This window comes from Cryptomeria japonica, chromosome 10 (assembly GCF_030272615.1).
Source record: "Cryptomeria japonica chromosome 10, Sugi_1.0, whole genome shotgun sequence".
Taxonomy (NCBI): domain Eukaryota; kingdom Viridiplantae; phylum Streptophyta; class Pinopsida; order Cupressales; family Cupressaceae; genus Cryptomeria; species Cryptomeria japonica.
Window position 1 is genome coordinate 675,738,736 of NC_081414.1, and position 12,875 is coordinate 675,751,610.

Consider the following 12,875-nt stretch of genomic DNA (forward strand, 5'->3'; position numbering starts at 1 on the left):
GATAATCAAACTTTTTATCTTGTTCCGTACAGCTAAGGTAACAGTATTTTAAAGTAGTTAATGTGTTTGCATCCTATAGCCCGTACCAAACCCTACAACTTGTGCTTGTATGCTTTGTAGATACCACATTGTTTGTGTTAAAATGTATGCTTGTGTGTGCTTTATGCACGGATCGCATTATCTATGTTTTTAATATTCTATCCAATTATCAAGTCACTGCTTTGTGGCACTTCTTGGAGCTAACTACAAATCAAAAAACTCGCAAGGGTACAATTATTTTTTTAATAAACAAATATGACTATTGCAAGCACCTTTAATAACTAAGAAGCATGTCAATAAGAATGAGCAGATCCATAAACCTATACATAGCTGCCTGTTGATAATGGAACTGATCTACAATTGATGATTCTTCGGGATAGAATTCGATATAAATGGATAAATTAATATAAATCACTTGTATATACATGACCACAGCTTGGAGCAGCCAAAACATCACTACAATGGCTCCCAAACAATAAGGTTGATAAAAGAAATATATCCTCGTCAAATTTACAAACATTTCAATCAAAATGATTTTGAATAAAGAATGACATCTCAACTCAATAAAATCAAAGCACGAAGGTCAATCAAAGAAAAAGTATTGTCAAAACTTGTAGAAATATCAAACTGGACAAATGAATTTGAATAAAGAATAACTTCTCAACTCAATAAAATTGGTAACCTTCCTAGCGGCGACTTAAAAACCGCAAGATTCAAATAACCTGCATATGTGAAAATCTATACATCAGTAGGGAAAATTCAACTTTAGGGAATATCAATTGAAGACAGTGGAAGGCATAGAATGTCATACCTTAGCAGTGCTGCCATGCTGAAGCATGCTTCTTGATTCTAACAGCTAGAATGGATCGATAACAGGTGAACCAAAGACAGATAATTGAAACCTCGAGGTAACACACACACTTTACATAGAAAATGTCGATAAATCCCTCAAAGAATGCAAATATAATCTCTCTAATAAACAACAAAACCTTCCAGCATTTTCAGACAAAATTGCGCATTCACCTCACCTTACAATTTATAAGGTTGAAAAGAAGATACTACCGAAAATAGTCCATTCACAAAAATTAGCTTCGAGCTATCAATGAAGCTAGTGCATTAGAATGCTGAGGAGAAAGACTGTTTAAGATAGGTTGCATTTGATCCCCATATTGCGACAGCAGATGGGAAAAGCCCATGCTAATCCCTGCTTTCACTTCTGAACTTTCAACAGGAGATGCAACTACTTGAGCAAAGATTTGCACCACCTGAGGTATCAGAGAAAGAATCTGCATAAAATGAATAGAATAATGTCAAAAGCGCATATATATATGTTTATGTATATATGAACACTTCAGAGAGAAACATATTTTATGAACACTAGCTTGTGAAGGCTTTACCTCAGGCTTGGAAGACATTATTAAGTTGCATAGGCAACTATAAACAGCTAATGATTCTTCCAGATCGTCTTTCAATGGCAGTGCTTTCAGAAAAACTGGTAATACCTGCGAGGAAATAAGTATAAACTTTTCAAGATAAAAAGTTTCTCAATATCAAATTTAGTTTTCATAACCGACTCAAATTTTAGAAGTAATGCTTTACATATAACATATCAAAACCTGGTTTAAGGGAACTGCATGTGGCTGCGCCATTATCATTCGTGCAACTGCACCAGCTGCATTGTCTCTAACAGCATCATCAGTTTCTAAATCTCCAAACAAAGGATGCAGAGCGCAAAGAACATCGTTGTAGTATCTGAAGTCAATTAAGAAAAACCTTACATAAGTAAAATTTCTATTTGACTTTGGAAAGAACAAGAATACTCCATTATTTAACTCCAAGGACTAAATACTTTAGGGCTGCCTCTCCACCATTTTTACACAGTTCACCAGCACAAAAGGCTGCATTTCGCCGATTTGCAGCTTCAGTTGATGCTATTTCTTTAATCACCAATGGCATCACATTCTGAGTAATAAAACATTTCCCATCAAAATTAGTCAAGCCAATGAAGAAATGAACTAGCACTGACACAATAACCACTGCAAAAAGCATCATTGAAACTTGCATCTCTAAAATCTCACATCCATATAATGGGCAATTGGAGAACCCATCTCTTGGGCTACTTCTGCAAGGCAAGCAACAACCATGGTCCTATCTTCAGGTGGCCGAGATGCCTTCTGTATATCCAGGCAACTGTCAATAAGAATTGTTTCCTTTCTGAAGATATTACAATTCAGGAGGCACAACTTCTAAAAAAGCAAAATAATACCCACCGCAAACTTCATCAGAGGTTCAAAAAAACTACCAAAAATGGCCTCAAATCGAGAACCCATGCACTTTGCAAATGCTGGGAGAAGATCTGTAACTGCATCCATCAAAACTTCATCATGCTCACAGTCATCATCATCCAGGTCACTATCTGTCTCATCAGTTTGCTGGCAACAAGCTTCTTGACGCAGTAATTCCAAGGTTGATTGAGATAATGATACCATATCTGACATCAAATGGAGAATTCAAGAAAATTAACGGAGAAAATTTAAGGTACTGACATTATATAAACAATTGAAATATGACAAATATGGATGTACATAGTTAACTTACAGGGTTCAATTGCATTGTAACCAAAAGACTTCATGATCTCTGCTGTGCACATACATGCTTGGGAAACTACCTCCTTATCATCATCCTCCTGCATAGCCCTAACATAGAGATTCATCACTGTATCTGCAAACAACATCAAAATTGACTAATAAGAACAGGAATGGCACACATCCTTGTATGGATACTCGTAGGATGATGTTTAACTAAACTCTACATTTAGAGGCAAGACAGGACTTTAGCATACCAAGAACGTGCTTTGTTTCGGGGGACAATTGCTGCAACCATCCACAAAAACAAGAATTAACTTGACTTTATCATTTTGAAAACAAGAACTAGTTTCCAAAGTAGAATGAAAAAACTATATGAAATAATAGAAATAAGGGTTTAACAATTTTTGAAAGGAACAACTCAAAATGTTTCTAAACGAATGATCAAACTTTAAACTAGATAAAAGGTTATAAGCTTACTCTTACATTTGAACTTGGAAAAGTTTCCTGGGTGGCTGTTAATAAATCTGCATTATAGTTCAAAGAAAAACACAAAATACCCACTTTGTAAGTTAATTTCTGATTGATGCATCATAATCTTTTAGACCCTCTATTCAAACTTCGATGTAATAGATACACAAAGATTTCTTTGAAAATTACATATGCATGAAATTGAACTAGAAATTATCAGAACCACAATCTGATATACTGGATCTAATCATTAAAATTTCAAAGTGCAAGATGTTACAAGCGAGCTAAAATAAATAAAAAATACTCTCTTGTGGAGATCAGCAAGCCATATTTTTATCTCCTGGTTTTGGCAATACAATGTATGTAATATGTGAGCATATCAGTGTTCCGCCAAGGTTCCTGACGTGGGGACGAGGGGATGGGGGGACCAGGGGCCTAAGTTTCGGGACGGTGGGTGAGCAGAAGGATGGTGGCGCAAACACCAGTGTCCTACAATTAGATGCTTTTTTTGTGGCTCGAGTGACTGGCCCATGTTATACTTAACAAAAATAAATGTTAAATATCACACCAATAATATGACCAATCGGCAATCAATCAATCTTAGCACCATGATAGCAAAAGTGATACAAGAAAAATACTTTATGGACTAAGCAAGCCCTGCAAAGTGTATGTAGTTTGAATTAGGTTTAGCTTTATGTTAGATATTTTGTGCCTATATGTATAAATATTTGCTTGCTCTTATATTGCTCACATTCATGTTTCCTTTCACATATGAGTTATGCTTGGTGGCACAACAATGCCAAAAAATTGGCTCAAATACTATCCCAGTCATAAAACATTAAAATAATCAATACTCACGCTGGAGGCCAATAATAGCCTGAAGACGAACATCTTCATGGAAATACCCAACATGCTTTGTTAAAATCTCAAGTGCCTCCTCAAAGTAGCTTGAAGACCATCAAGGAACAGCATAACAATAAAATTCTTGCAAAGAATGTCAATCAAATAGTGAAAAATCAATTAATTAATGCAAGGATACGGTGTAAAAGCACTCTTTGTGTGAAGTGCAAACAAACCAATAGCTTGAGTGGCAGCTGCTTTCTCATCCAATACTCCCGTTCTAACACTGATGTTGCGGACTCTCCTATCATCTTGGGCTTCTTCATCAGAAGATACACCACCAAATACTTTTGCAGCTCCATCATCATCAGAATCATCAATATCCACTGCCGATCCATCATCAAGGTTGCATGAAGCAAATGCCAAGGGAACCACTTGATGGAGGTACTGTGAGGTGATTATCCAAAATTCTACTTCAGATGGTTTAACAAAGACCAATCTAAGAAACTTGTGTAAATATACTCCAAGAGTTCTTCTAAACATAGACACCTAACCTATACTTTTAAAATGACATACCAACTACCTGTATAAATCCGTCATCCAGGACCTCTGCAATATTACTGAAGAAACCATGAGTGTACTCCCGAAGCTCACTGAAATCCAGAGCAAAACCCTGAGAGAACATCATAAATAAAAGTAATGAGCCATGTGTTAAAAAATTGCATAGAATTCCAGATTATGAGTTGTGAAACTTACAGCAATAGCAGCTTCGATAAAAGGAGCTAAGATTGGCTCCATTCTTGGCCGCCCAACAGCCATTGCAATTATTCCTACAAGTTCAGTAGCTCTTGCACGTGCACGGAGATCTTCATCTTTAGTAAATACCATGAAAATCTTCATCAATTCCAGAACACTCTCAGCATACGGAATGAAGGCTAATTCTGCAGCAGCAGCAGCTGAACCAATTGCAGACTGCAAAAAAAAACACATCACTCAATATTATTTACATATTGATTTCAAGAGCATACTTGTTTGTTTACCTCCAATAAAATGCAGTTACCAATTTAAAACCACCAAAATATTTAATTAAAACATAAGGTTCATAAAACACAAAAATCACTGCATACCATGCATGTCTCTTGCAAATCACGGCGATTGCTATGCAACCCTTCAAGCAACTTTCCCATGAGAGGATCAAGATAGGGAAGAATCTCTGATCCCATGTTTTCACAAAATGCAGCAAGTGCATAGTATGCTTTTTCCTGTAAAAGGTGGGACAGTTTTATAACATATATCATAACATAAAAAATTATTTCCTTTGTAGGAGACAAAGGAGCATGATGTCCCAATCATTACCTGCACATCGGGTGATATATCCCCTAGAGCATTCAGAATGCAAGGAAGAACAATCTCATAGTGTCCAACAATTTCAGGTTGCAAATGCTCTGCAAACTGTCCCAGTGTAAAGGATGCTGATCCACGCACTATCTGCTCTGGGTCCTTTAGGGCTTGTAAGACAATAGTTAAAATATTTTCCAACTTGTTCTTCATAACCTCAAAACAGCCTTCTGATATGACACCCAAGGACATCACTGAAGCTTCACGGTATCTTGGATCCATATTTTGAGAATTCGATGCAGCAAAGTCAAGAACAGGTGGGAAAATGTGCTTTCTTGGCAGGCTCATGGCCATCGTATCTAGAACTTCTGCAGCAGCTCGATCGGCGGAAAGGTCATCATCATCATCTCTCTTATTACCTTCAGCAAGTAAAGGACACATGGCTGCTAGAATAGGATTAACCAATTTGTGTTTAATAAGCGATTTAGGCTTGTACTTAGCTAGCCATGAGATGATTTGTATTGCCTGATAACAGAAAAAATGTTCCACTAAGCAACCAAATTTTCAAAAGAATACAGACTAAAGATAGGCAGAGACAGGCAATCTGCAGGTTTAATTATTAATATTAAAAGTAATCATTGCTAAGGCTACAAAAGTAAACCTGATGACGAGTATTTGCTTCTAGATCTTTCCTTGAGCACACTTCAAGAGCAAACTGAACAATGGGCAGTATAGATGACCCAAGTACAGGTGCCGGAGATTCTACCAAATCATCAAATATTTCGAAGGCGATAGTAGCTACCTCTTCATCTCCATTAGCTAGACATTGTCGCGATACATTCAATATGTGTGGTACAAGTTCCCGGAACATTAGCTGCATCAAGCATGTAAGCCCTCACATTATCAATTTCAATAAATGCATGCCATAAGATTACAATTACATCAAGAAGATAGCCCCAGTATAAGATTAAATGACAATTTATGCAAATCTAAAACAAGATGTGGCATTTGGAACCACAAAACATATGACAGTGAACCACATCAGCATATATAATAGAAATTTTAAATACAAAACATGAAGCAGTCTTACATTTTACAAATCTAAAACATTAAATAGAAAACAGAAAACAAAGAAATACCATGCAATCAAAGAGGAAGGAAAGAAACTCAATTAATTTTAATGCCCACAGGACCACAAGTGACCAAACAGGTCATGGAACTCATAAAGACAATACACAGAATATTAAATTACTGGGGTTAAAAAACACCCTCTGAGAACAAAAAATGATATGAAACTAGGCACATATAAAACTTTATGTATTACCATAATAGAACCCTAGGTGCTAAGGAAAGAAAAACTATTGTAAAAGGAATTGGTATTAAACTTTATGTATTACCATGATAGAACCCTAGGTGCTGAGGAAAGAAAAACTATTGTAAAAGGAATTGGTATTATATAATCATAAATATTAGTAAAATTTGACAAATCTCATAGCAGTTTAAACTAAGCCCAGGGAAAGAAAATCAGTTAACTGTCAAAACCAAAACCAACAACATAGATCTATGAGCACATAGATGGTATGCTTAGCCAAATGAAGACCACCACTCATGGGAGAGACCGCACTCTAGTGTTCTACCACAAGTACACTGTTGTCCTCATTTTTGTTTTCAAAAATGAAGGACCATTACATGAAATTTTACTCTATGGCACGCTTCCCAAGGCAGAATTTTGCCTAATCCTTGGACTGTCTTAATCCTCAGTCCATCCTCGAACCACGTTTCAAATTTCGTCACATTCTAGGTTCATTTGCTATGTCTTTCCTTCAAATTCGGGTTTTTCTCCCTGACTACAGGGGGGAAATTTTCCTTGAATTGCAAGTTTTAATGATTTCCTTTGTTTTAGTCTTTGTAGGGAAATTTCTGGCTAAATACAAGTGCACTTTATTGAAATAAGAAACTTGTAATTTGCTTTTTATTTCCCCCTTGATGCTTTTTGGCTTTTTAGTCTTTGTAGGGATTTTTTGGACAAGTTACAAGTTAAATTTAAATTACATATTTAAAGGTCACTTGTAATTCTTTTCTAAAACCCCTAATTTAATGTCTTTTGCTTGTAATAGGGATTTTAAACCCCTATTACATGTGTGCAAGTTATTAAAACTTGTTGTAGGGATTTTATTTTCCCTTTACAAGTAATTTGTAACTTGCACATCTCTCTCCAAAACCCGATTTTGCCTAGGAATGAAATAAAGTGACATTTTAAACTTGTTATTTTGCCCAAAAAACCCGATTTTCTCCATAAAGTGCAAATTGAAGGATTTTAAACTTATAATTGCATTTTTAAAACCTGATTTTGCCTTGTTGATGAAAAAGTGCAATTGTAAACTTGCTATTTCATTCAAGAAACCCGATTTTCACAAATGCATGCAATTTTGAGCTTGCTATTCCATCCAAAAAACCCAACCAGCCAAGAGAAATGTTTTTGTTGAAGATTTCAAGCAAATTTTGTGGAGAAATTCAACGAGGCGATTTTGTAGCAAGGAGATTTATGTGAGTTGAAGAACACGTTGTTGTTTATGTGATGATTTACCCTTGTTTCTGCAAAAAAGGTTTACCACGTGATTCCTTGAATCCACATTTTGGGGGATTTTAATTCCATAAACTTGCAATCTCCTAAGGCGTTTTTGCCTTTCATACCTAGGCGTTGAAGTTGGAAGGAGATTTGGTCACTTCTTGTGCCATTTAAGATGCATTTGATGCCACGTTTTCCCATGTGATCCTTCAAAGGCTGCATTTTGGAGGGTTTTGATGCCATGTTTTCATCTCTCCCTTAGGCGTTTTGCTTTGGGACTCTTAGGTGTGATTCCTCTTTGGCATTTTGGCTCTTCAAACTTGCATTTGATGCCACGTTTTGCTGCTTATGGCGTTTTAATAAAAACGTGGCTAGGGTTTCGGATTGCGGTTTATCTCTATTTAAGAGCTATTCTTCTTTCTTCCAAAGATTGATCATCTTTTGGAGAGGCATTTTCAGATTGAAACAAGATATGATTTCTTTTCTTTTCTTGTTTTCTTGTTTTCTTATTTTTCCTTTCTAGTTGAAGATTTGTATATATGTTGTTCTTGCCCCAAAAATCAGTTTTGTGAAAGAGATTTTCCCCTTTGAAAAACAATTTTTGAATTGCATTGATCTTCCCCATTTTCCCTCTTTATTTGTATTCGGGATTTTAAATCCCAATTACAAGTTGGATGAAAATCATTGTTCTTCCCTTACGGTTAAAATTTTTAACCATCTTTTGTTGAAATTTCAAGTTGCAAAGATGAAAAATACCCATCCTTCCAAAATCGGGTTTTTAAAACCGGATTGCATGTTCAAATTTCTTCCCATTTTCATGAAAATGGCATTCCCAAAATCTTCCCATTTTTATCCATCCATAACGCCTATATCCGTACTTTCCGTTCACGTCATTTCCTGCAAAGTCTAATTCTCATTTTTCACTCATTTCTCCATTTACCGTTTTACAAGTATACTTGCATTCGGGTTTTAAAAATCCGATTGCATGTGTGTTTTTCCAAACTTGTATATTTGTAAAATTTTCCCCAAGATCCAATTGCATGTGTGCTTTTCCAAACTTGTATACTAGTAAAATTTTCCCCAAGATCTGAAATTGGTCAAAGTCAAAATTCCTGGCATTTCCCATTTATTTCCCCTCTTTCTCTCACAAAATCGTGAAGTGCAAGGGTTGGAGTTCTTCCCATTTGAAGAAAGAAAAATGTTAGTTGCAGCTGATTATAATGTTTCCTTAACACTTTTAAGTCTTCATCGCAGTATACCAGGTTGTCCTTCAATGTCAGATTTGTCGTCATCTCCAATTCCAAAGAAGATGAAGTATAAATATGATAAATACCAAAATGAGGTTTCACCTTCTCAAGTGTCTTCTCCTTTGGATCGCATAAAAGATACAGAGATAGGGCATGTGGACATGTCTGAATTTGTCAAGAGGGTAGAGGATCCGCAGGATAGCAATATGTAGCGGCTGTTGGACAGCCATATCCATCACGCATCTTCTTTTCCAGTGGCTGCCCTAGAACCTGAATTTGTTCTCGCTTGCGCCCATCACTTTCACAAGGAGACAAGAACCATTAAAAATGATGATGGTGAAGCAATAATCCGCCTTGACGCAGACACAATTGAGAAAGTCTTTAGAATACCACCGGCACCTGTTTATATGGAAATCTCCAAAGATAGTGTAGCTGAGTACTATGTAAAAAGGGAAAAGGAGTGCAAACGTCATATTAACATGTGGATTCATGAGCCACGAGCCGCCTTCTCAAGGTGGGCTAAGTTGTACCGCCGTGATTTTAAATGGGAGATTGGAGACATCATAACTCTCCTCAGCAGGATGATGGGCCTTGAACATTCGAATGTTTTTGAGCCCTGGATGTACCAGTTCGTCATGTTCATAAGGCAGTCCCATCATATATCATGGGGAGAAGTCATCAGTGATACCTTGTGCAATCAACTTGCAGCAGTCCCTTCCACCATGACTTTTTATATGAATTCATACTTAGTGTATTTGGCAGCGTCACTCAGACATTTCCCTGGTCTTTCTACCAAGGGTGACCGCTCGCTTATACTGGTATGGGAATACTATGATCAGCTGCCTTTGAGACCCGGCAGATTGCATTTCAGAAGAGTTCAAAATGCATTCTTTGGTTACTTTATGTGTCAGTTTGACAGAACTCTGAAGAACAGAAGGGTATCAGACGAGGCATGGAAAAGAGTGAATGAGTATGGGTGCTTGTTTCTTCAATTCCCGACCTTTACCTATAGTGGGCAGTCATATATGCTCCCTAGATACCCGACTGATAAGATTATACTTATGGAGTTGGGAAGACAGATCATGGTTGTGCACGCCCATCAGTCTGTCAGACATAAGGTTGGAATGGGGATTTCTACAACAAACCCATTGAAAATTGGCCGGTATTCTCTTGTCACATCCGTCAAAGTCAAGGCTATGGAGACTGAGATGCAGGAAATTAAGCTCAAAAGGTTTAAGTCCAGAGCTGATTTTGATTACCAAGGTATGAAGCAAAAGATCAAAAAATACTTCGTGCACGTGCATCGTATTGCGGATATCTGGGTAGATCTTCGTACAGAAGTGGAAATTTTGAAGATGGATTATTGCAGACTTACTGTTGAGCAAGTTGTTGATTTGAACTTGGTGGATATTCCACAAGGGATGATTGATGATGGGCATGTGCTTGATCAAGAATATATTACACGAAGGATTGAGGAAGCTCCACTTCCTTTAATCCAATGGTCACACAAGGAGTGCATATCCATTCTTGAGAGATTTCAACCTATCTTGGCTAACACCAACGCTTGGTTGAAAAGTAATGGTGTTAGACTCAGCAAAATCAAGGTTGGAAAAGAAGATGATTCTACGGGGCCTCTTGGACGTAAGTCTGAGATTCAAGTTGACAATAAAGAAGGCGCATCAGCTTCTGGCACCAAGTTCAAATTTCGAGTTAGTCGGGCAGTACTGCTTCCTCCTGAGGAGGCGACAGTTCGTGGAAAGGAAAAGTCACAGTTTCATGTTCACGTGATCAATCTTGATAATCCAGAAGAAGGGCAGCAATCTGATGATGCTCCTAAGTCTCCAACTTCGGACTCACCTCATGAGATCCCTTCCTCAGTTTCCATTGAGACGCCCCTTTCTCCTCTTGACTTAATGGTGGAAGAGTCTCCTCAGAATGTCATTCCTATTTTAGCATATGAGCCGCCCCCTGATCATCAACAAGAGAGTGTGCTGGAAGTTCTTGAAGATACTCCTGCATGTATCCAACTGTCAGAGATTGATACCTCCACTTCTGGCTTTGAAGAATTTATGAGGCAATCTTCGTGCCCATTAGTTACTGAGCAAACCGTGATCGCCATCCAAACAGATACTCCTCCTAGGATGACCACAGTCGTTCAAACAGAAACTGCTTCTTCTTTGCTTGCAGCTGTTACTGAAGGAGAATTAATGGCTTTACCTTTGTGGCTTAGTTCTTTTACCCCAAAAAGGAAGAAGCAAGAAATCTCACCTGATGCCTTTGATTATCAGCAACTGAAACAGTCTAGGCCCAAGGAAAGGCTAAGACTATCTTCAGAGTAACTGTTGACAGCAACAAGATGAAGGTAGCTGAAATTGTTGAACCTCTTGCAGATAAGCCATTTGAAGAGATGTCAGCTACTGATTACAAAGTTACAAGGATAGAATTGGGTAAGCAAACGCAGGAGGTGATTAAACATGATGCCTAGTTTCTGTAGCTTCACTAGTACAGCGGTGCGATGAACTTCTAGCTAAGAAAGACAAGCTAGAAGAGGACAACCGACAACTTGTTGCAGTTGTTCGTAAAATCACAAAACATACTGTGAAGTGAGTAATCCTTCAAGTTCTACCGAGGCACGAGAATCAATTCATGGAGTTGAAAGAGCTGCTCAGAAAGTACAAGCATTGAATTCCTTGGTTGATCAGCTTCATGATCTATGTGAACAAGTGTTGAAAGACATTTTTCAGATGATGTCTAAGTTAGAGACTATTGAAGAGAAATTGAGTCATACCTCCGACGCTTTTAAAAAGAATCTAGAAAGTGTTGAAGGTAGTTTGACAATTTGGCGCACCATGCCCCAACAACAGTTGAGTGTTCTACAGGAGCATGCCATTATCCCTTCCAGGGTCATGTACTTGGAATTTGAAGAGCTTATGGAAAATAAGGCCGTTGTTCTTAAATCCCTCATTGAGGAGATTGATGATGCAATGAGATTAGGGGGTGAAGTTTTCCAAGATATTGTGAAAAGGCCTCTTGCAACATAATAAGTCAGGATGGAGAGCTGATACCAGAAGAACAAGTTCTTGCAAATTTACAGATAAGTATTCGTAATGAATGGAGGAGCGAATAATTTTCAACTGCTTCAATTCAAATTTTGATGAAACACCAAATCTTTTTGCATAAAATTCAATTCATCTTGGAGAAGAACAATTTTATGCTCCTTCGATGCCATGATACCATTGTGAAGACCATGGTTGTTGCCAAGAACACCCATGAACCGGATCTTGATGAACTACGAATGATCATCCAAAAGTTTGAAGGATTCATATCTTCACGTGTTGCAACTTAAGTGTTTTGTATTTTTCCAGATTTGTAATCTTTTAGTTGTAGTTTTTCTTTTGACAAGTTTCATGTAAAAGCCTTTTTATAAAATGCAAGATAAGTCATTACTTGCACTTTTGTAATTACATGTAAGGCAATTACAGTTTGAGTTCAGTTAGGACTGTAGTTGGAATAAGTCATAGTTGGTTATTGAATAAGTATTGGTGGTTGAAAGAATTTCTCAAGTTAGTTGGGATCCTCCCACCTTTTTTTCAAGACTCCTCTTCTATAAATACTTGAGGGGTCTATTGTAATTTTTATCTTTTGGAAAGCAAGCAAAAACTCTGTCAAATTTGCAGCAAAGAAGTCTTTGAGCTTTTATGTGTAAATTGAAGAATTGAAAAGAATAGAAGAAAATTGCTCAAGCTTTGAGTCTTTGTGCTACATTCTTGAGTTTGTGTTCCATAT

General features: G+C 37.3%; 1 protein-coding gene across 4 annotated transcripts in view; it reads right to left on the minus strand.

The window, feature by feature from the left end:
* Positions 1–421: 421 nt before the first annotated feature.
* The window catches only part of LOC131076946 (uncharacterized), a 76,063-nt gene continuing 63,609 nt past the window's right edge, over positions 422–12,875 (minus strand). Inside the window, exons 5-21 of one of the 4 annotated variants that reach the window (XM_058014309.2) lie at positions 5,935–6,147; positions 5,292–5,798; positions 5,063–5,197; positions 4,692–4,907; positions 4,519–4,608; positions 4,135–4,382; positions 3,954–4,042; positions 3,105–3,151; positions 2,882–2,912; positions 2,638–2,760; positions 2,310–2,530; positions 2,118–2,210; positions 1,889–2,001; positions 1,656–1,791; positions 1,437–1,541; positions 851–1,325; positions 422–761 (exon numbers count right to left, since the gene is read on the minus strand). In XM_058014309.2, the coding sequence (XP_057870292.2) occupies positions 1,125–1,325; positions 1,437–1,541; positions 1,656–1,791; positions 1,889–2,001; positions 2,118–2,210; positions 2,310–2,530; positions 2,638–2,760; positions 2,882–2,912; positions 3,105–3,151; positions 3,954–4,042; positions 4,135–4,382; positions 4,519–4,608; positions 4,692–4,907; positions 5,063–5,197; positions 5,292–5,798; positions 5,935–6,147 (2,568 nt within the window). In that variant the 3' untranslated portion in view covers positions 422–761; positions 851–1,124. Of the gene's footprint in view, positions 762–850; positions 1,326–1,436; positions 1,542–1,655; positions 1,792–1,888; positions 2,002–2,117; positions 2,214–2,309; positions 2,531–2,637; positions 2,761–2,881; positions 2,913–3,104; positions 3,152–3,953; positions 4,043–4,134; positions 4,383–4,518; positions 4,609–4,691; positions 4,908–5,062; positions 5,198–5,291; positions 5,799–5,934; positions 6,148–12,875 lie in introns of those variants that run through there. The other 3 variants (XM_058014316.2, XM_058014303.2, XM_058014322.2) reach the window with 3 other exon arrangements.